Source organism: Archocentrus centrarchus, chromosome 6, assembly GCF_007364275.1.
Source record: "Archocentrus centrarchus isolate MPI-CPG fArcCen1 chromosome 6, fArcCen1, whole genome shotgun sequence".
Taxonomy (NCBI): Eukaryota; Metazoa; Chordata; class Actinopteri; order Cichliformes; family Cichlidae; genus Archocentrus; species Archocentrus centrarchus.
The window spans coordinates 3,172,412-3,196,822 of record NC_044351.1 but is presented as its reverse complement, the minus strand read 5'-3'; the positions used below and the strand labels follow the sequence as shown (position 1 = coordinate 3,196,822).

The window sequence follows — 24,411 nt, the reverse complement described above, 5'->3', positions numbered from 1 at the left end:
ACTGACAAAAATTTTATGCATCTATTTTAGGTCTTCTAAACTTGCTACTTCACCAAGAAATGTTAACATAACATTTGTGAATCAAAGAACTCAACGTTTTTGTTAAGAAGGCGCCACCTTTTGGTGACAGTCTACAATTGAGGGGAAAGGGGTGTGTTCATGCTGGAAAGTAGATACGCCCAGGAGAAGGAGGGGGGACTTCCAGCCCGACGACAGCCAGACGTCGGCCAGCTGGGGGCTGGACTTCAGCTGGCCGACGTCTGGCTGGATGTGGCAACTTTAGGTGGCTGCATCTGTAAGTGTATGTGTTTCCCGAACCAAGTTTTAATTGAAAATTTTGACATGCACAAAGCAATGTGCAGTAGTACACCTTGCTGTCGCTACTTGCAAATAAAAGTATTGTTTGTGAGGGATCTAGCATTCACCAGGCCAATCCTGTCAGGGGCCGGCAGGACCAGGTCATTAGCGTTCCAGGAATCCCAGCAGAGACCCCATAAGTTCCCCAGATTTACTCTGCACTGCCTGGGACAAGGAGAGAAAAGGTGGTGGGGATGTGACAGCTGGAACAGCTCTTCCGGGCACCAACCCTGGACAGGATCCTGTGAGCACTGGGAAGGAAAGAGGTGATGAGTCACTCCATCTGCAGACAGAAAAGTGCACCAAACAGGCCTTCAGCCTCACCAGCCTGCTGCTGTGTTTACCCCAGCAACAGTGGCAAAGGTGATCAGGGATCTCTGAACATCTTCAGAGCCACAAATCCTTCAGTTGTCTCTTAGGAGTTTAAAAAAAAATCTGTGGTGACGAGGAGGATTTCAAGCCTGCACCCTGTTGTTGACCACTTCTTCATCTACTTCTTTGGAGCTCACCATAGTGCATTTCCTATGCTGATCCCAGTGATCAGCATAGGAAATGTTGTGATCAGCTGTCAAATTCAACACTGAATCTGAGTCTGTGAGGTGATCGATAAAAACTGCTGAACCCACAGAGTCTGGAACTGGAAAAGACCTCCTTGGCCACAACAGTGACATGGGCATGTCTTCTGCTTCCTCAGACACCCCTGTCAGTGGGGATCCACCATTGCCTTTGGCCTTTCAGGCTAAACTTAAGTGAACCTGAGATGAAATCAGACCACCTATTTAGGTTCAAGGACTACGTTCCAAGTAAGGGCATCCAGTTCATCTATATGGGAAAACAAGAACTGGGTGCACAAGTTTGAATTTTCTCTAATCCACACAGGATCAAATATATGCATACACACCCACTAACGGTTGGTTAAATGTCACTTAGCAAATTCAATCTAAGTGTTGCTGAACGTTCTACAATGTCTTTTAATTTGACAAGGCCCTGGCCTGTTAATTTCTTGTTAGTGATCATGATAGACTACAGCTGGTAGTTTCTATTTGCTGGCATAAAAAAGAATTTGTTTCACAGTGCTCACTGGCTTGACCAACACCCAACAATGGGACAGTCCAAGGAACTGAGTGAACGTCTAAGAAGGAGAAGGTCTCTTGGAGCCATTTATTAAAAAACTGTAGATTACAAGATCATCAGTTCAAACAACTGTATGTAAGTTATTTAGATATGTCAGCGCTTTGCCGAGGTCTGGAAGAAGACTCAAACTGTCACTCTCAGAAGAGAAGAAACTGGTCAGGATGTTCAGGAACAACCAGGAACCACCAAGGATCAAGCCTGCCATGAACTGGAAACTGCTGGAACACCAGCATCACGGTCCACAGTGAAGCCAGTTTTACCTCTCCATGGACTGAGAGGGTGCTGACTAAGAAAGAAGGCCCTGCTCCATATCAACACCTTCAAGCTCGACTGGAACTTGCAGCTGCACACATGGACGAGCCAAATGCCTTCAGGAGAAAGGTTTGATGGTCAGACGAGACAAAGATGGAGCTGTTTGGCTTCAATGACAACAGGGATGTTTGGAGGAGTAGAGGTGAGGCCTTCAAACCTAAGAACACTGTACCAGCTGTCAGGCATAGCATCATGCTCTGGGGCAGTTTTGCTACCATTGGTGCTGGTAATGTACATTGCACATATTGAATGGAATAATGAAGAAGGAGGATGAAATTCTTCAACTAAACATCAGCTAGACAGTTGAAACTTGGACACAAATGGGTGGGAAATTCAATAAAAAATTTTAAAATACAAACTGCGTTTTATTTATTCACAGGTTTATTCTGACAGATTAAAAATAAATCCACACTAAGTAACACACATACACTTATTATCCTTTTTTCTCTAAAAAGATAAACAGTTATATATTAACAACATCAAAAAAAAACACAAGGACAATCACCTTAAATTAAATAAAGTAATTTATGCAACATAAAATCAGCGACTTATGTCATAACTCTGAATGCTAAATCTGTAGTTTTAAATCAGAACCAGAAACAGTGACATTGCTAAATTTCAGTGTTGATTCAAACTTTATGGAAATTTCCACAGAAACCAAAACAGTGCAAATTGTAGATAAAACACTATGTTAAAAATAATACACCTCAGAATTTTATACTAGTGAATTTAAATGAACAATAAACATATCAACAAGTCACTAAAGTTTCACACTGATCAATAAAGCTTTCAAAGACCAAAGCTTGAAACATATAAACAGATACATTAAATCTTCCAAGCCCACGATACTGAAACTGTAAACAAAGGATTTCTGTGTCTACAGTGTAGAAGTGTTAGTGTCACTGTTCTTGAACATGGCTTCAGCAATCTGTGAGAGACAGCATCCAAACTCCTCCAGGACCATGCGCTCAGCCTGGGCAAAGCTCTGAGTGTCTCTCTCAGCTATCTCAGCCTGAGCCATAAGACAGTAACACACACCCTCCACCACAGAGGGGGTTATCACTGATACAGGCCACCTGAACACATGGACACAAACAGAAATGAAGATTACGTCCAGTAAACAAACAAACACACACGCACACACACACAGTATATATAACAGTACAGCACTGCCCCCTTGCTGGGACATGTACTGGGGTAGGGGGCAAAACATCCGTGACTGGCAGAATGCAGCTGATGACCCTGCAGCTGACCTTTTGTTACTGGCGGATGTGCGACAGGCTTAACAAAGCAGAAAAAACAACCTGTGTCAAACCTGTATAAGAATCTCACTGGGAGTGTGTCTGGGATCAGTGTCATGCTGAAAATTAAGCCATTGCCAATTAGATGTTTTCCAGAGCAGTGTTAATATCATTGACGAAATATTTTCGTCATAGTTTTCATCAACGACCAATTTTTTCATGATGAAAACGAGACGATAACTAAATAAAAACTATCTGAAAGGATAAAAACTATGATGAAATTAATTGACACTTTCGTCAACGAATGAAAATGAGACGACAATGCTTGGCGGGGACGACATCCAATTAGAACTGATTTTATTTTGTGACAGGGCGGGACAAGTTAAGAAAACATCCAATCAAATGCACAGTTGCACAAATTTGCTCTAAACCCGGGAAGACCACCCTAGCCTGTGATCTGTCTTTACTTCCGATAGAACTAAGTTATGTAAACAATGTCAGCAGGGAGAAAGAGAAGAGCCGATGTACAGGGGTTGGACAATGAAACTGAAACACCTGGTTTTAGACCACAATAATTTATTAGTATGGTGTAGGGCCTCCTTTTGCGGCCAATACAGCGTCAGTTCGTCTTGGGAATGACATATACAAGTCCTGCACAGTGGTCAGAGGGATTTTAAGCCATTCTTCTTGCAGGATAGTTTCCAGGTCACGACGTGATGCTGGTGGAGGAAAACGTTTCCTGACTCGCTCCTCCAAAACACCCTAAAGTGGCTCAATAATATTTAGATCTGGTGACTGTGCAGGCCATGGGAGATGTTCAACTTCACTTTCATGTTCATCAAACCAATCTTTCACCAGTCTTGCTGTGTGTATTGGTGCATTGTCATCCTGATACACGGCCCCGCCTTCAGGGTACAATGTTTGAACCATTGGATGCACATGGTCCTCCAGAATGGTTCGGTAGACCTTGGCAGTGACGCGCCCATCTAGCACAAGTATTGGGCCGAGGGAATGCTATGATATGGCAGCCCAAACCATCACTGATCCACCCCCATGCTTCACTCTGGGCATGCAACCGTCTGGGTGGTACGCTTCTTTGGGGCTTCTCCACACCGTAACTGTCCCGGACGTGGGGAAAACAGTAAAGGTGGACTCATCAGAGAACAATACATGTTTCACATTGTCCACAGCCCAAGATTTGTGCTCCTTGCACCATTGAAACCAACGTTTGGCATTGGCACGAGTGACCAAAGGTTTGGCTATGGCAGCCCGGCTGTGTATATTGACCCTGTGGAGCTCCCGACGGACAGTTTTGGTGGAAACAGGAGAGTTGAGGTGCACATTTAATTCAGCCGTGATTTGGGCAGCCGTGGTTTTATGTTTTTTGGATACAATCCAGGTTAGCACCCAAACATCCCTTTCAGACAGCTTCCTCTTGCGTCCACAGTTAATCCTGTTGGATGTGGTTCGTCCTCCTTGGTGGTATGCTGACATTACCCTGGATACCGTAGCTCTTGATACATCACAAAGACTTACTGTCTTGGTCACAGAAACGCCAGCAAAACGTGCACCAACAGTTTGTCCTCTTTTGAACTCTGGTATGTCACCCATAATGTTGTGTGCATTGCAATATTTTGAGCAAAACTGTGCTCTTACCCTGCTAATTGGACCTTCACACTCTGCTCTTACTGGTGCAATGTGCAATTAATGAAGATTGGCCACCAGGCTCAATCAAAATCTGATTGTACTTCTGCTCATAATTCCATAAATTTTGACCCAAACACCACTGACTGAAATGCTGCTCCAAATCTTATTGTGATTTGGTGCTATATAAATAAAATAAAATTGAAGTGAACTGAATTGATATGCCACATTCTCAGCTAACAGCTCTTTGGGAATCACCTTATTAGTGCAAAAATACAATGTTATGTCTGTCAAACTGCGTTGTCACTGGCATTTTCATCAATTCTGCTAAAGAAAAGGGAAAAATTATGTGTTTTGATAGACTGATAGTAACAAAGTGCCTAAAGATACAATTTAAAATCGGTTTTAAATTTAAATAGGTAGACACAACACCGGTTCATTCCTTGAGTTAACTGCCTTTTTTATGCTTAACTGATTCATAGGGCACTGTTAAATGGCTTAACAACCACAAAAACATTCCTCTCAGTCATGTATAACAATTGGACAAAAAAATTGTGAAAAAGTACCCAAGAAAAACTTTGAATGAGCTTCAGAAAGCCTGGAGATCTTTAAGACCACTTGAGAAACATAGAAGGAAGTCCGGCTCTTTGGAAGCAAAATATAAAGAAATGAGGAGTTGGAGGGCCTAAGACTTTTGCACAGTTTTTGCACAAACCTGTGTGATAATATGGTAAATAACAATGCATACATGAATTTAGCAGTGGAATAGAGATTGCTGCCATACCTTATATGTGAAAGCTGTAAAAAAATAAAATCTTTGTTTCAGTGCATAACTTCAACTTGTTAGGAAATATGAGCCTGCAGCTGTTGTCTGAGTACAGTACGCATCTTCATGGACTGTGATGTTCAAACATCTGAATTTTCTAAGGACCTTCTTTGTAAAAAAAAACAAAAAACAAAAAAATAATATCCAAGTTCACTAATCTCAACTCATAACTCAGAAATCATGATTTCCGCTGTCATTACAGACTGCATGAATGAAACATTTTCTGCTCTCCTGTTTACTATTGTGCTCCCTTTTACTCCAACACTCAGCCCATTTGAAGAAACTTACTATCAATAAACAATATTCAGAATAAGTTATAACTTCCTATAAAATGACAATTTTAATCGACCTCTTTAGTGAACATCTTTGGTTCTTCTGTAGCTAAGCGTCATGTTATTGGCTACTAGACAGCTCGGCTCTGATGAAAACACAAGGTGATGCAGCACGACAGAGCGCCTGTCTTTGTGACAGCTGCGCCAACTGTATGCCAGAGGTAAAGTTATCCTCTGCATCTTCAAGACATTTTAAGGGTCTGGTTCCTGGCCTCTGAGAAATGCACAGGGTGTTTTTGGTGTTGATACTTTGATGCATAGGTACTGGCAATAGTGAGAGGGGTGTTACTTCCAGTTCATTACATATGAGCGCGCCTCACAACCCTTTGGCATGTGAGGAGTGAATCAAGCTTGGATCTAATTTTCTTGTGGCTTTAACGAAACAAACCAGATTAGCATATCCAGGATCAGCTGATGTGGTGTTACCCAAAATCCCAGAATCCCCCAAACTTACCATAAAGGACACCTTGTGTGTATCTGTGATGACACAATGGCAGTACTTAACATCCTGGTTTGAGAACATGCTCGCCTAACAAATCTTCTGTGATTTTCTTGTGTGGGCTGACTGAAAAATATTTTGACATATATGTCAAAATATTTTTCCGTCTCCCACTGTTTCTGCCTCAGACATTGCAGTAGGTTTATTTGCAGTGATATGTCAGAAATATAATGCAATGCAAAATTTTAAGCTGTGAAGCTGCTGGGCATTTACTGTGACAAATCTGACTGACTCACTTGTCCTTTGCACTGACAGCCCCCTCTTTGGAGCCAATTTGTGAGCTGTTGTCATAGTTCTTGCAGCCAACACATTTACAGCCGGAGGTACACATGATGTTGGCCTGCACACAGATCAAACAAATAACATACTGTTTAATGTAAATGGTAAATGGACTAGTTCTTATATAGTGCTTTTCTACTCCAACTGAGCACTCAAAGCACTTAAACAACATGCATACAGTGTTCACAGGTATTTATGGGTATGCTTCAAAAGTAATGTAAGTGTTAGCCAGATCTCTACAAGTGCCTTACACTGACAAAAGGATGAAATTAATTAGATCCAGTTATAATCCAGGATCATGTGTTATGTGCTTTCTGTTTAGGCCCTCCCAGTGGAGTGTGAGTGGGTGTGTCTAGCTTCTCTCCTCCCTCCAAGGTGTGTGTGTGTGTGTGTGTGTGTGTGTGTGTGTGTGTGTGTGTGTGTGTGTGTGTACTGTATACGCACCTCATAGCACTCGCAGTAGCGCTTAAGGCAGCCAGAGCGTTTACAGTTGCAGCCTTTGTTGTGCCAACCTTTGACCTCTCCTGACTTCCCATCAGCAATTTTGGGCTTGAAGGCATCCGGGTTATGAACTAAACACCACTACATGATGACAAAACCAGTAATGTTAGAGTAAGAGAAACATTTAAAAGCATAAACTAGTCAAATGTGACACAATCTTGACAAATGAAATATAACATCAGAGCATGAATTTCAAATGTCAAAACACATGATACAAAAAACCAAGAAAGAGAATTGTACTGTATAACATAAAAATAAGGTAGAAATTAGCTTCCAGCACTGCTCCTTTTTATTATGTATAAAATGGTCTCAGACTCTGAAAGATGCATCTGCATGTCTATCATCATAACTCTAAACACAACCAGCTGCACAACCCACACAGTTTTTCCAGTGTTCCACTAGTGTTTGTGGTTGTTTCCCATTTGTTCTCCTTCCTAACCCCCCCACCATCAGTCATATCACAAGTTTATAATTCAATTCAATTCAATTTTATTTATATAGCGCCAAATCACAACAAACAGTCACCTCAAGGCGCTTTGTATTGCGGGTAAAGACCCTATAAAGAAAGGAGCCTTCTCAGAAAATGTACTGTATGCTATATGCCAGAATGAGGATGACAGATAGACCTGTTTAGTACCCGTTTAGTACTGGTAACGGCAGAGAAGTAAGTAATTGTTTCTCCGCCATTAGTACATTGAGCTAGTGGTGGGCAGATCGATCCTAATATCGATAATATGGATGCCAACGTTGGTATTGGTATTGATCAATATCAGTGTAATGAGATCGATACTTTGGCTTCAGTTCCTCTCCTGTATGCAGTGCTGCGGTTTCATCAAAGATGCGAGCTGACTGTCTAAGTGTGGCTCCTGTTACAGCACAGAGCACTTTGCTCCCCCCCTCCCCACAGTGTTTTATTATACTGTCATGTGACACATAACATATTTTATTTGGGAAAAAAAAGGATTTTGCTATGAAACATTTAAATCAAATTTAAATTTAAATTTGTAGAAAATTAGTGAATGGACATTTTTTATTAAATTTTTTATAATACTTTCTGAACAATCTACCTGGAAAAAAGTTTGCATTTGTTCTTGAGTGATGATTTTGTACACTTCATTTATGAAAAAGAAAAAAAGTTCCAGATATCAATGTATGGGGAAAATTGTTTTGTTAATGTTCTATTGTTTCAGAACAATAACTTTTATTTTGATAAAGTATTTTCTACTTACATATAAACTTTGCCCAATTCTATCCTGGGTTTTAACTAATTAATGATCCAAAGGAAAAAAATCTCAAACCAGTTAAACTTCATGGAAATTCTTCATAATTATTAAAAAGTATCGGTATCAGTATCAGTGATAATGGCCCTGTGTTTACTTGGCATAGGATCGATACCAAATCTTGAAGTATCGCACACAACTACATTGAGCAGCATACACGAGGAGTGATTGACAGTGCTAAGACCCTCCTCCTGGCTCTGATTGGTTGTTTTTGACTGGGAGTGGTTCAGGGAGGAGGTGGAGGAGCTCCATTTTTTTTTGCAGATTATCGGTCTCATACTGTTGTGACAGTTTTAACAAATATGTAAAAAGCAGATTTTTTATAAAAGTTACATCCTGCAGCTTTAATCTGTATAAGATTAAAGGCTTTAGTTCTTACTGTCGGTGAGTGTTTGCCATTTTTTCAGTTTTCCACATTTAGCTATGTGGTTTTGAAAAAGCACCCATTTTTACAAAGATTGTTGGTTTTAAAAACAACGCAACTTTATGCATTGTTTATGAAAGGCAGAGAAAAGTTAAGACTATTGTGATGAACTATGAATAATTGTTTTACATTCTGTGATAAATGATGGAAGTCACCCAGGAGTATTAAATAAAGATGGTTATATTTATTTGAGCTGTGAGTGTTTAATATCAGGATGATTTTATGGGAATGAGGAGCTTTCAGATCAATTTGAGAAGTGATTTTGATCATGTTTCACATTTTATTGGGTCATGTAGCGTCAGGCACTGGTCTTGGTCTTGTCTCGGTCTCGCCCTCCCTCGGTCTTGGTCTCGACTGGTCTTGGGCCCTAAAAGTCTTGGTCTTGTCTCGGTCTCGATACTCTCTGGTCTTGGTCTTGTCTCAGTCTCGGGTTAGGTGGTCTTGAATACAACACTAATCCTTACAAATCCTGGTCATAAATAATGTAGGCCGAGATTACCATAAGAAATCAAATAAATACATCCTGTTTACTGTTTCATTTTCATATGATGTACCAGGGTGTTGAAAACTAATTGCCTTGAATTGATCAGCAGGTCCATTTACTGTTGAATGTGCACATGCAGACATCAGTCTGGTCCAGGTGGACTGATCTTAATTATTAATTTAAGGAAACACAATTTTATAAATCATATTTTTAGGGGGTGCACACCATATGCCCACTGGTTGTATTGATCCTGCTTACATTTAAACAAAAGCTCTACAAATGAATAAAAGTACAGAAGAAGAAATGTCCCACCGACAGAAAGGTATAAATGTTAAAGAAAGTCTTAGTTTGGGTCCAAGTCTGCATACTGCCAATTTTATCACCAGATACTCCATTTGGCATCTTATCCACATGTATGTGTTCAGATGTTATTTTCATGTTAAAACTAACATACACGATCGTTAATATGGTTTCTGACTTCTGACCTCGATTGCCTTGTGACGCTTCATTTCATGCTCTCCGTTGTTGTGGCAGTTAAAGCAGTTACAGTTGCTGCACAGCAATCCACTGGCAAAGCACTCACAATAGCTTAAAGAAAAAAACACACAGACAGACATATCAAACAGCAGCTACATTTAAAATATAATTTCTGAGTATTTATTTCTCATATTGCACAGTCACACTGAAGGGAAAGCCTCCCCTTTGGGAGAAAGAAGCAAATCGTTACCATGTAAATCCAGAAAATATTATATTATATAATCTATAAAAGAATATTATATAATATAAAATAGTAAAATATTTGTGAAAAAAGCAGAAGGGCATTAGACTAAATATAAAGATCCTTTTGTTTGCTGATCTTTTTATTTGTGTTCATTTGTCACTTTAACTCATTAGTGACTTTAAGCAGTTAAAAGGATGGATTTCAGAAAAAAGTTACATGGGAAATTCTATTTTGTCACTTCCTTTAATACAATGTCTTGAGTATATTTAATGAAGCAAAATATTTAACTATATATACTACTTGAATACTTAAAATAATTTTATATACTATGAAAATTCTCTGAGTTGCAGGTGCTCTATGTACACAGGAATGAGTTCAAATTTTGCACTCTGTCAGTTGGATTATTTGTTTCCATTTGCATTCAGGCCTTTTTTACTCCTGAGGTCAGGAAACAGCCACATTTCATTTTCAGGGCTGAAAGAGAAACATCTAAGCTCTGTTAACATTGCAGCCACATCAATTTTAAGTCCACTCCAATCTAAAGCCAAAATGTTGTTTATGATTAGCACAAAACTTTGTATAACCAGCTTTGAGCACACATATCCCTGGATATTTCACTGAAGAAAACTTCAAGTATTGGATTTTTGGGCAAACATTCAAGTCACATGACCATTTGGGATACACAGCTGGTTGGAACATAACATAGAATATGAATGGTCTCCTTTCTACTATCTGAAACCAGGCGCATCATCATCATCATCATCATCATCAAGGCTCCTTCTGTGTCTACTCACAGTTTGAGGCATCGTGATCTGTTGCAGTGGCAGGGCTTCCTGGACTTAGACAACATTCCAACAGTTCTACAGGGATAAAAATGAGAATACTGAAAAATGTACGTGTTCTTGGAAAAAAATGAAGGAAAAAACTTTTTTTTTTTTTTATGTCGGACAATGCACACACACACACACACACACACACACACACACACACACACACACACACACACACACACACACACACACACACACACACACACACACACACACACACACACACACACACACACAAGCTTTTGGTGAATGAAGCTCGAGCAGATCCAGGGTGAAGCCAGCGAGGCACTGGCCCTCGCTGAAATATAATATTGTGCTTCTGTGGCATTCTAGTGTTTTATTAGTCTGCTAATTAGCACTAATATGTATGTACAGTATGTCTGTGTGTGTGTTGCACCCCAGAGTGTCACCTTATTGTAGTGTAGACGCTTGCATGATCCTAAGATCGTGGGAAACATGGTATTTGAAGCTAAGGTCCTGGGGGTCACTCATGACTGCTATATATTCTATCAGTAACGTATCAAGGCTCACCACACAGGCTTGGCAACGCAACCCTGCTTAAAGGTCCTGCTCCAGTGCAGTTAAACTTAGCTGGCTTTCTGTTAGCTCTTCTCTCCTATTCTCCAGACTCACATGCACAGTATTTTAATACATTCATTCACACCAAATCTGCTCTCGTGTTTATATTTTTGGCTTCCTGCTGGCCCATTGACTAAAGGAAAAACCTCTGACGAGCTTAAAAGCCTTTAATAAGCTGCTGAAATCTAGATTTTTGTAACTGTGCTCTGTTCTAAAAACATCTAATTGACACATAACTGAGCAGATTTATATCTATTTAAAAGTAAACCAAGTGTGTTCAGATCTGTGTTGCTGTGTATTCTGTGGAATGAGCGGTACTGTTTCCCGCCGGCTACTTCTCTGTCACTCGGACTTCTGCCTGAAAGGGGCAGCACGAGCAGCCGTTCCAGTTCGACTTAAAGCTACAGAGTCTAAATCAGTCTGTTAGAGGCTGAGCTCCAAACTGTGGGTATACAGACACTGACCAGAAAAGGACTTGTCTGCTATTTTAGGCTGAAAGTTGAAAAACATGCAAGACTAACATTAATGTCTCAAACTTGTACATTATTGGACCTTTAAGGTAACAGCAGATATTGTTGATTGCTTTATTATCCCTGCTTGGTCTGTATGGTGAGTACAATGCTCACTCTTCAGCTTCAGGTCCACACTTCTTACCTTGCTGGAAGCTGCATTTTGGCCATCTGATCTCGAGCCTCATATAGTGGACCGGCTGTCTCGTGGTACTGGGAAAACAAAAAAACTTTCAATACATGACTTATGAAATATTATCAATTCAGTAAATGAACTGTTCTATCAAATGGGCAAAGAGAGAGAAATCCCTACCTGGCTAGAAGTCCCCTGTGCAGTCGCTTCTGGTAAACAAAAGAAAAACAGGCGTCTACAGAAATCCCAATTTAAACAGCAAGTGTTCTAAAACGCTCAGTAAAATCAGCCATTTAAGCCATTTACAGGTCCAGGAAAACCTGCAAATAATGAGTGTGTAAAAAATTGTATCCAGGTGTATCCTACTCACTTATTTTTACTTTTGAATAGAAAATTGAGTAGTGTTTACTTGTGAGGGTCCTACTAATTTCAACATATATTCACAATTTTCTAAGAAAAAAAAAAGCAGTTGACATTTGCATTCATCTTTTTACAAGCTACCTGACACTGAGCCTGAGCAACCTCTCACTTGTCAAAGGGTGTACAAGAAAATTCTTTCTCCTGTTTAACAACAGGGACACAGTAAAAGGTGATATGTTGGGTGGCATGGTGATAAAAGGTGCCTCGTTTGAACCACGCTAATATCTTCTATTTACAGTCTATTTATATTCTGACTGTTCACACTGCACTGCTGCTGATTGAAGGGAGTTAGCAGCCAGGTTTTGTTGTATTCTTGTACAATGACAATAAAGTTTCTCCTAAATCTTCTTATGGCCTCAGACAGTGGACTCATCTCTGTGCTTGTCATAAAGGCCTGGATGATCTCTGATTTCCTGCTTCTAAATTCAGAAAAAACAGGTTATTGTAGTTGGCCCTAAAGAGCTTAGAAACATGGAGTCAAACCAGATACTTACTCTGGATGGCATTACTTTGGCCTCCAGTAACACTGTGAGAAATCTTGGAGTCATTTCTGACCAGCATATGTCCTTCAATGCACATATTAAACAAATATGTAGGAGTGCCTTCTTACATTTCTTACAATGTGACGTCCTGTCTCGGTGTGATGCTGAAAAGCTATCATATCTACCATGTTTTATATTATTTTATACTATCGAGGAAACTTTTTACATGATAATTTTTATCACCCAGCTCGACCTAGAAAGAAAATATTAAAGACTGAGTACTTCTGAATATCTTTTTTATGCTGTAATTTGTGGTAAAGGAGCCCAGACTAATGAATGAGTGTAATAATAAACTGAAGTTCTTTCTTTGATTGATTATAGGTAATATTCTAATGACTTTCAAGCTTTTCAAAATGACTTTACAGGTAATGAATGTAGAATTTTTGAAAATGCTCACATTTTTTGAGATTCACTAATTTATACTGTCAAACTGCTGTTATAGTCAAGTCAGTGAAGTGTGTGAAGTTTGGTGGGTCTGGCTTCAACAACATGTATCAATGATGTGAATTTGAACATTCCAGGTGAGATCGTTCTCAAGTTATTGTGTTAAAAAAATTTCAGAAAACCTGACCTCTGACCTTTAACTTGACATCAAGATTAAAACTCATCTGAGATTTTTTTTAGTAGATGCATCTATGGTATGAATTTGAACCTCCTCTGTGAGTTTTCATGTAACAGACGATAGCTTCTACTTTTTCTGTGAAACAGCTGAGCTAAAACTTATTATAACGTGTAAGAAGAAACATGAATGAACACACGGCTGAAAAACTTGCTCATTTATGTGTCAGACATCACACCTACACCTGGCACATACTAAACTTGAACCACTATCATAACCTCTAGTATGTAAAGTTACCCTAACCTTTCCCTCGAGTTACTGCGTCATCTCGTTTAGCTGGTGCAGAGTCCACGGTAAGAAAAGCAGGTCCTGGCTTGCAGGGCTTAACCGGCGCCAACTGTTCATCTCCACTGACATTATACACCATCTACAGTAATAAGAAAAAACAAGAAAGTAACATTTTAGGTTACTCAGATATTTTAAGTTGAAACATTTGTCATTTCTCTAGATTTTCAATTGTCATTTGAAGACATTTAAAAATAGGATCTTGCAGTGGTGTAAATTATAATAGTATTTTGTAAAATGAACAAAATGAAATGGACTCTTAGCTGGTTCTGCTTTTCGAACCACACAGTACATTTACACCAAATCAAAAATAAGTCCCTGTCCCAAATTGTTAACTGTTTAAAAATAATCAAACATGTATATTTAATATCACTGTTGTTATTTTCTATAGTAATGATTTTTAAATAATGTTTTTAATTAACTGATTCATTTTGACATTATGTCCCAGACAACTCAAGACTTTTGAACACTAATGTATATAGCTTGGTTATCATGGTGCTGTGCTAAGAGTTAGCATGTTGCAGCAGATCCTGTGTGTGGTGTTTTCTGCTTATTTTCTTCACTCTTTCAATTGATTATTAATAACTGTTTTTACTCAGTAAACTTTTTTTCTTACTCGTGATCGTTTTTCATTTTGCCAGTGACAGCTGAGCTGTTAATGCACAGGAGCAATTAATGGCATTAAGGACACAGTGATACTGAATGGAATGAGCTGAAGCTATGCAAAGAGCTTACAGTAGAAAACACAAAGTTACAGTCCCCCTTTATCAGTCCTTGGGCAATAAGACATCCAAATTAATCTAAACAAAATGGGAACATAACTCAGCGAAAACAAAATCTAAATGCAAAACAGTGGGCACACGGCCCGGGACCATGACAGGAACACTGATTAAGACCCAGAGGGAATAATGTGTGTAATACTGTATCCCAGAGACATGGCTGCACTCACACATCCAAGAGCACAATGTGACACCATCTGGCGTTAGAACTTTTCAAGTGGATAGAGATGTTAATCTGAGAGGAAGGAAGAAAGGTGGAGGAATTTTACTATTTGTGAACAAAAACTGGTGCAATCCTGGATATGGTGCTGCAAAGAGATGTTTCTGTGGCCTGGATACTAAGCTGTTAGCTACAGGAATGTCCCATATTCCTTCCTGAGACCAGTCTCCTCTGTTGTTGCTGTTTATACTGACTCATCAGCTAATGCAAAGGTAGCATGTGACATCACTCACTCCAGTGTATAACACTTGCTAACCCAACACTCTCATACATTTATGGTTATGACTAGTGATTTTAACCATGTCTCACTGGACACAATACGACCATCTTTTCATCTGTATGTCATTTGTACCACTAGAAGCAACAGAGCACTAAACCTTCTGTGTCCAAATGTCATTGCTACATATGGTGCCAGTAACTGAAGGGAGAGGGGCGTGTTCCCTGCCCTCCTGTGGAGCCACCAACCACAGGACAGGTAGGAAGTCAGTCCCATGTGGATTGGTCTGATCCTTGCTTTCCAAAACTGGCTACAGGGACATAGAATGTCACCTCTGTGGTACAAAAGAAGCTTAAGCTAGTTTACTGGGTTGAGAGGTACAGGCTAGATATAGCTGGCATCACCTCAACTCACAGTTCCAGTTCTGGATCGAGTATCCTGACAAGGGACTGGACTTTGCTCCAGTCTGAAACTGCCTTCGTGGAAGGGAAGTGGTAGGAATACTTCTATCTCCCAGTTCAGTGCCTGTACACCCAGGTGGACTGTAGGGCGTTTCCCTATATCTGCTGTGGCTCAGGAGGTAGAGCAGGTCACCTACTAATCGGAAGGTTGGCGGTTTGATTCCTGGCTGCTCCGGGCTGCGTGCCAAAGTATACTTTGGCAAGATACTGAACCCCAAGTTGCTCTCTGATGCAAGTGTTGGAGTATGAATGTATGTGAATGTTAGACAATAAAAGCACTTAGCTTAGTTTCATATGGAAGTGCTGGTATGAATGGGTGAATGCAAACGTGTTGTATAGAGTGTCAATTAGAGTAGAAAAGCACTATATAAGAACTATTCCATTTACCATCTTCAGGTTGGGGAATGGGCCCTAAGTGTCACTTGCAGAAGGTCACTCCTTCACACCAAAGGGAACCAGCTGAGGTAGTTCAGGAATTTGACTAGGAGGCCTCTTGAGTACCTACTGGGTGAGATATTCCATACTGGGAGGAGGAAGCCCTGAGGCAAACCCGGGACACGGCTGGTTTTGAAATGCCTTAAAATCCTCCTGAAAGAACTAGAAGAGGGGGCCTGTGAGAGAGTATGGGTGGGCATCTCTGCTTAGATTGCTGCCCCCACAGCCCAAATGTGGATAAGTGGCAAAAAATAGATAGACTGGAAGGATGGAAGGCAATGGGTGATGGCATCACCTACATGCTGTAGAGAGCTGACTCCCATCTACATAGTAACGGCTGCACAGTCACCTTACTTGAATTCCCAAGTCTAAGTTTAACATAATTCAGTTGCTGTTACTGAGGGAGAAACCACAAATAGTAAACACATCACCATCTTATGGATTAATGATTACCTGAAACAGGCTGCAGTATGTGAGACTAAGCAGACCTCTGTCTGTACTGGAGTATGGAGACAGCACAGGTTACTGTGCACAGTAACCTGTGCTGTCTGCATTCCTGTTCACTTTGTACACCTCAGACTTTCAGCCTAACTCTAGATCCTGTCACCTACAGAGATACTCTGATGACTCTGTGGTGGTGGAATGTATAAGTGATGTGCAGGAGGAGTAGTACAGAGCACTGCTGGATGATTCTGTGGAGCAATCACCTGCTTCTGACTGTAAATAAGACCAGAGAGATGGTGATGTAAACTGGTCAGGAAGGATGGCTCTGTGAGTGGCTGTAAACTGGACACTTCTGGAGCCGTGGTGGAGAGGAGGTCACCGAGCAAACTGTTATCCAACATGGATAATCTTCACCACCCTCTGCACCACTAAATTGGACAGGCAGCACAACACTTTCCCTCACAGACTGATTCAGCTCCCATACTACAAGGACAGAAGCAGGAAGCTCTCAGCTTCCTAGCTAGCTTTCTTGCTGTAATACTTTATTAGCATTTTAAATTCTATTTTGCTTTGCTGAGTTTGAAATATTTTACCCGATTATTATTATTATTATTATTATTATTATTAATTGCAGTAAAGAATTTCCCAAATATGGGGTAAATAAAGTATTTTTGATATTGCTTCTGAAAACACAGCTCATAGTAAATCCTAGAAAATGGTTAATTGAACTGACCGGCATCGTGCTGCAGAGAACGGGCTCATTAGTAAACCAAGGAGCAGAAGCTGAGCTGACATCTGGTGCAGCAGACACAGGGCTGAGAAAACATATTCAGGGGTCAAAAGCCATGTCATTAGTTTTATTTTAAATGCTACTTGCAAAAAATGGCTGCAGTTCAAAAGCTGGTTCTTAGGTAGCCCCTTAACTGGCAAGGGCCCGGTGACGGGCCGTTTGTAGTCCCTTTTATATGGCAGGCTAGACCCTCCCATTTTTATTGACACGTCATTCGGCCAATCATGTAACTGGCTGCACCAAATCACCTGACAAAGCTACGTGACGCCCTCTGAGTATTATTGGCTCTGGGAAACCCATTTCTTAACATGATTGGCCGAATGAGGTGTCAGTCAAAATGGGCGGGTCTAGCCTGCCATATAAATGCACTTCATTCGGCCGGCGGACCAGACGCAGCCAGTTAATAGGCTATGAAATGGGTTGTTCAGAGCCAATAATAACCAGAGGGTGTTATGTAGTTTTTGTCAGGTGATTTTTTTGCTGCCAGTTAAGGGGTTAAAGGACTCCATACAGTCTATAATATGTAAAGTGAATGAGGGCTTACCTGCTGACGAGGTGGTTCTGGTCCAACTGTGGCTCCAGGAAGTAGTCTGAACAAGTCAGCTGACACTGAGAGGACTGATAAGGATCAGTTGAAGAATGAGTATGATACCTTAAGCTGAAAGGGTCCAACATTTCGGGCTGGATAGTATGCTGGTGAGGATTGGGAACTACCTCTGGCACACTCATATTTGAAGCAGGCCATGACCAAACAGGAGTCTCTGTTGAGACTGGATAGAAATTACTGTCTTTCTCAGAGCTGCAAGCTTTTGAAGAAGAATCAGCAGTGTCAGCATGTCCCTGTCGGCACTGTGCTGCGTGCAGCTCTGTCACAGGGCGATTCATCCCGGCAGAATGGAAAGCACCTGTTTTAATCAAACAGCCAGCAAAGATATTAATAGTGGATTTTGTCTTTAACTGAGAATACAGTTCAACTGCCAAGTTAGCTTGAGTAAAATATATTTTACTCAACTAATGTTTAAGCTGTTAGTCCCCTTAAATGATATCTAATACACCCTCTTTCAATTCTAAGGTTTTAATCATCAGGACATTAAAAATAATCATCTGGTCCTTAACAGCAGGGTTCCTGTTAACATAAAAAATGTACATATAGATGTAAGAATCATTAAATCCCCCCCAAATTAGTTGTGTTCATGCTTTCTGGTGTTAAAAAGTCATTTAGAATACTTATTGTAACACTTTTCACTATGACAAAAACATCACACCCGGACAAGAGGATGCACCGTCACAGCATCAGCTTGATCTGCAAACTGACATCAACATCACTCTCACTGAGTTTCAGCACCCACTCCCCTGTTGCACAAACATAGTCCAACGCTGCCAACTGAGGTAGCTGCCCGGACCAGTTGGGAAGTTAAATGCCCCACGGTGAACCCAGCCCAGAAAGTGAGACTTCACAGGTTAGTGGGAACCCTGCAGCAGGTCTTAAAATTAGGTACAACAGCAGATGAACACAAGAGATATTACATCGTGTCATTATTTATTGTATAAAAACTATGCAAGGCACAGTCAGATCCCTTAGCCTATATACTGACTACATCAATTTTAGTAAAGACTGGAGCAATTTTGTGGCAAGAGGACTAAAAGCTTTGATATTAGCTAAGTAAAAAATGTTTTACTCACAAGCTGTCTGAGTAAAATACCACTGTTTGTCTTACACTGCAGCACATTATAATGCAGCCATTGGTGAGACCTGATACAGTCACAAATATTGCTGGATTCAGCGCAGTCAGGCCCTCGTTGGAGTTACGGTGACAACCCCACACAAACTGCCCAAAGATATATGCATACACTCATCACAGATTCTCAGATATGAAATTTCTCCCCGCTGTTCTTCTAACACTCAAATTCTGTTTAATCAGGCAAGTAGAGCAGTGGTTCCCAAAGTGTGGGCCGCAGCCCCCTGGTGGGCCATGAAGGTACTGCAGGTGGGCCACAGTAATAACAGAAATTCAGTTTGAAATTACTCACAAGTATGCAGTTACATATTTATATAAATGTATTTTTTTATATAAAAAGATAAACAAAATCTGGTAGTAGGAGGTAGTTAGTTATTACTCATTACTCTGACCCACTAGCGGAACAAATCAGAGCCGGGCCGGGGGCGGGGCAAATGACCGGGCCCTTTATACCCAAATAATAAAGCTTATCATAACATCATTTTACAACATACACATGCCCAGAACAGTGGGAATGTGTATGTTATGAAGTGCCACTCATGTTAGCTTAGTCCGTAAAAATGTTCCACTTAAGGCCTTTAAGGGCCGTTTCACACCGGTTGCGTTGCGTAAAAACGACATGAAAGTCCGAATCTTTCAGATGTGAACCTGTCGTGTAACCTACATACACACCGGACGCGCTGTGTTTTTGCGAATAAATCGCCCTCATAAAACGCACTGTGAAAGAAAGGAAGTCGACATCAAACGATGATGTAATGAGGTTGTGATGTTTCTAAACAAGAGAAGGAAGAAAAAGAGATTCTGGGTTCATCCAACTCATAAGAAAGCAGCAGCAGCAGGGAGAGTTTCATGGTTTGATCCAGGAGTTGAAGCTGCATCACGGATGCTTTTGCGCATACTTCATATCATCAGTGGGCAGTTGTTGTTGGCAGAGTTGGGATCACATGTGAGAAGGCAGAGGATAATATTACAGAGCTGACTGACCCGGAGCACCGTGTAGCTGTGTGTCTGAGGGAAAATATTATGATTTTATTGTTCCCACATGACTGTTTATTCAGTACATTGGTGCGCATTTTGAGCTATGACCTCACATGTTGCTAAATGCAGCGCTCTGATTGGTCAGACCTGTTTGTTCGCTTGCGAAAGTCAGAAAAATCGAACTTGATCCGAAAATAAATAATATGTAAATAATAAATAATAAATAAATGCTGCAAATTCGTCCTGTGAAATGACGAGGTTGGTGTGAACGGCTGCATTAAGAAAAGGAGAGTCCGAAAATTATTTTTAATGCACGAAACATTCGCACGGAATTTATGCGTCCGGTCCTTTACACACCGGACGCACAAACAGATCTGACCAATCAGAGCGCTGCATTTAGCAACGTGAGTTCATAGCTCAAAACGCGCACCGATGTACTGAATATACAGCTGGGAACAGTAAACTCATACTATTTTACCTCAGACACACAGCTACACGCTGTTCTAATTCAGTCGGCTTTCTGAAATTATTCTCTGCCCCCTCACATGTGATCCCAACTCTGCCAACAACAACTGCCCACTGACATCCTGAAGTATGCGCCAAAGCGGCCGTGATGCAACTTCAACTCCTGGATCAAACCATGAAACTGTCCCTGCTGCTGCTTTCTTATGAGCTGGATGAACCCAGAATCTGTTTCTTCCTTCTCTTACATCATCTTTTGATGTCGACTTCCTTTCTTTCACAGTGCGTTTTATGAGGGCGATTTATTTGCAAAAACGCAGCGCGCCCGGTGTGTATATAGGTTACGACAAGTTCACATCCGAAAGATTCGGAATTTCATGTCGTTTTTACGCAACGCATCCGGTGTGACTCAGTCCTGACTGTGGCAACCTTTAAAACCCCCATGTAAAACATGAATGATGGGTGATGTATAGTGGGTTGTATACTGTGCACATTGAGCCATGCATATTGCGATATAATCAAGACAGGGCCCTCCTTCTCCACCTCGCCTCGGACGTGACAGAGGCCTGGCTACCTGAAATCTTATTCTCCTCTCCTCTCTCCCATCCAGGCCCCCGCTAGCCCCGGGCCGGGGGCGTGTCGCCCTCCCAGCCCCTCCAGAAGCTCCGCCCCTGCTCTGACCTGAATTTACTGCTCCTGTATTTAAGTTTGAGTCCCAGTGGCAAGTGGGTCACATGTTGGCATTAGCACTTTACATATGACTGAGTAGCAGTTACCAATTTATAGCCAACAGCCTGTGTTGTTTATGGTTTTTTAATGAAGTTTTCAAGTGATGACAGGCTTCTAACCAGGAAAATTTCACAGGTCGGCACTATCGGTCGACCAGGGGTGGAGGTGGAGGTGGTGGTGGGGGTCCGCAGCACTCTTGACTTTGGGAACCACAGATGTAGAGGAACCCCCTGACCGTGTCACACCCAAACGGGGTGAATAAGAGCTTCCATTATTTTTGCACTTTTTTAAATTTATGGGATGTTACACAATATCAGCCAATTTAAACACTGTTGCAGTTAAATGTGTTTATACAAGAAGCCATTTGGTATAAAAGATACATTGTTGAGCTTTGTTCTACATCTGGTATCTCGAAATTTCAGGACCATTTCCACTGCACTTACATGTGCAGCTACATCATCATCCTTCTCACTTGTTAACTTTTAGTTCATTAAAAGTTCAAAGTTGAACACATTGTTCAAGTCAACATGGGTTAACTAGGTTAACATTTAGCCATTAGCCCGAACCGTTAGCAACAAGCATATTATTTGAAACACAGCGTTAGCTAAAGTTGAAGTGTTAACCACATACAGCACGCTTCCTGATGAGTTCAGACAGAAAAAAGATCAGTCGGAAGTGTCAGGGTGATCAGGGTGAAGTCCGTACCTTTCTTCTCTCTGCTGACCAGCCGTTAACGGCAGCTAGAACACGTTACTATGGTTAAGCACGCTCCTTTGCCACGTGCATGAAATACGATCAGTGACATCTGTATGAAAGTTTTTCAGTTTCTGGCCGGCTGCTGCTCTCACAATCTGCTTCAACAGGAACAGAGCATGGCTACTTTGTGAACTGCGGCCGCTTTGAAGAGGTGTAGCGTCGCCCGCACGTCTCTAATCGCTGCTTCTTTTCTCTCCATCACTGGGTGCGTTCAAAAACTCCCTCCTGTCTCCTTTCCTAACACCCCGCCCCCCAAATTACACGAAATCTAAGGATTATGGTTAGGACGCAGCCTAACTGCGGGGATGACTGTGTCCTAAAACTCTTGAGTCCTCACGCAGGGGAATCCCTGAAGAAGCTCAGCGACCTGCTTCTCTCTGCTGAATCTGCAACGAATAAAAGAGGAATAACTGCGAAAATGCAGCTGAATCTGTGTTCGTGTGTTAGATTAATGCCAATGCTGCAAAGTTCTATTAAAAGCAATAAAAGTGACATGGCACAGGTAATGGTGTTTTTCTACACGTCAGCGGTTACAGACTTCATGTTTATTTGGTGGAACAGATTATAACAATGCAGCTCTCCTCTGGATAAATCCTGAGCTCCACGTGTCTTACTGTATGCCTTATATCAAAAGCATATTGATTTTCCTTCATCCTCTTCTCATTGATCTGAACCGTCTCGCTGTTTTCAGAGAGGAACCTGAGTTTACATTGGAATATACCACAGTCTCCCTTGGTTATCACCAAAGTGAACATCTTTGTAAATAAATTATAGCGGATTGTTAGTAGATCACCAGAATTTACCCCCTTAATAGCCAATAAAATTAAATACATCTTAATTCCGTACATTGCTGGATAGTGACTGCTTATTTCTTCCTCCTTGTTTATGATATATATATATATATATATATATATATATATATATATAGTATGTTTGAAAAGAAAGCAAAAGAATTAAGTAAGGTTTGTACTGTTAAAAAATGCAATTTCAAAACAACTTTTGTGGTGACACTTCATAGGATCAGCAAAATACTGTGATAAGCAACTTTAAATAAAATGAGTTGTACATCATTCATGAAACAATGACGCCACACACACAAAAACATGATAGTTTTTCCTCTCCTCCTGTTGTACATACTGGCAGAAACCTCTTTTGTTTAGTTTGTATTTATTTATCATATGAAGAGGACAAAATAACAATAATAATACAGAATTGCACAACTTTATAAAGTGTAGTGTTAAAAAAGTTAAAGAATAAAATGTTTAAAAAGTAAAACGTTTAGTTAAAGTATATTTAAGTCCAGAGTAGAGAAGTCTGCATCAATCTGGCTCAGCAGTGACAGCAGATCTTCAGTGTTGCTGAAGAAGGTCACCGTGGGGTCGATTGGTGCAGCTATAGAGGACACTAATGTGGGCGGAGGGGCATCCACCGGAGTAGCGGGGCTGATCTCATACCCAGTCCAGGGGTCTTACTGAGGAAAGAAGGGCTCCAGAGGATCAAGGTCTTCAAGCAGGGAGAACAGATCATCTCCAATGTTGCCGAGGAAGGTTCCCTCTGTTTGGGGTTGAATGGGCCCAGCGAAGGCAGCCGATGATGTGGATGCAGAGAAGTTTGTACAAGAGGCAAGGAGGACCTGATTTTCTCGAGGCAAGTGGAACATGCCACACACAGGCACACTGAGACTTGGCTAATTGGTCTGTTGAGCTTCCTGCACCATTTTTTTTTAAGCCTGTCATGTGGGGCAGTTTGTTGCAATCAGAATCATGATCCAAATGCACTGTTGTGCCAAACAGATTTGCTTTTACAAGAAGAGCCCTTTAAGTTCTCTATAGGCTACTCTTGTTAATCTATGTCTTTTTACTTTATTCATTCATTTATTTCTATTACTGTCCACACAATATGACTGCCAGGTCTGACGGGCAAACCTGAGCTTCCTGCACAGGTGTTGATTCAGATGCTGCAACACAAACAAAAGTGCAGTGAGTCCTCTGAGACTCTTAAAAACACCTTCAAGACATGATTCTTAAACCTGCAGTAAGCAGCATTTAATGGAAATATTGAAAAAATTGACATTTGATATGAGAGTCACAGTGAGGGCAGGTCTTCAGGACATGAGGAGGTTCTGTAGGTCAGCTGCTTTGTTTTGGAGGACAGCTGTTTTGTCATGGTTGTAAAATTGAGTGTTTTGAACATCTGTAATAACCCTGACCTTCACCTGCAGGTCTGAGTGTCTGAGTTTCTCTTGTTTTAATTTGGATGTTCAGCAGTTCTCAAACTGCTCAAATCTGAGTAAGGCTTAAAAATCTTTCACAAATATATTTGTCATCTGTTTAAATGCACAGAATTTACAATCTTTGATCTGATCCAGTAAGATTCTATTTTCGTCTGGTTTTCATCACACGAAGAAAAATCACTGAGCTTTCAGAAATCTCCTCTTACCTGTGCTGCAG

General features: G+C 40.8%; 1 protein-coding gene across 2 annotated transcripts; it reads right to left on the bottom strand.

The window, feature by feature from the left end:
- Positions 1–2,196: 2,196 nt before the first annotated feature.
- Positions 2,197–22,330, bottom strand: tesmin (testis expressed metallothionein like protein). Of its 2 annotated transcripts, none has more exons than XM_030732324.1 (11): positions 21,836–22,330; positions 17,842–18,202; positions 17,241–17,322; positions 13,910–14,033; positions 12,266–12,294; positions 12,098–12,165; positions 10,829–10,894; positions 9,799–9,901; positions 7,069–7,206; positions 6,582–6,685; positions 2,197–2,879 (listed from the first exon to the last, which is right to left on the bottom strand). In XM_030732324.1, the coding sequence occupies exons 2-11, from the start codon at positions 18,180–18,182 to the stop codon at positions 2,681–2,683; spliced, it is 1,254 nt and encodes a 417-aa protein (XP_030588184.1). In that variant the 5' UTR covers positions 18,183–18,202; positions 21,836–22,330; the 3' UTR covers positions 2,197–2,680. The 2 variants fall into 2 exon arrangements, with proteins under 2 accessions (XP_030588184.1, XP_030588185.1); XM_030732325.1 differs by having other exon boundaries at positions 21,911–22,330.
- Between the last annotated feature and the right edge of the window lie 2,081 nt (positions 22,331–24,411).

Coding starts and splice junctions, on each gene's coding strand:
- tesmin (XM_030732324.1), bottom strand. CDS start 18,182: ATGAATCGCCCTGTGACAGAGCTGCACGCAGCACAGTGCCGACAGGGA. Junction 9,902..10,828: donor AGATCACGATGCCTCAAACT/GTGAGTAGACAC, acceptor TTTTTCTTTAAG/CTATTGTGAGTGCTTTGCCA. Junction 2,880..6,581: donor GCTGTCAGTGCAAAGGACAA/GTGAGTCAGTCA, acceptor CCATGTGTTCAG/GTGGCCTGTATCAGTGATAA.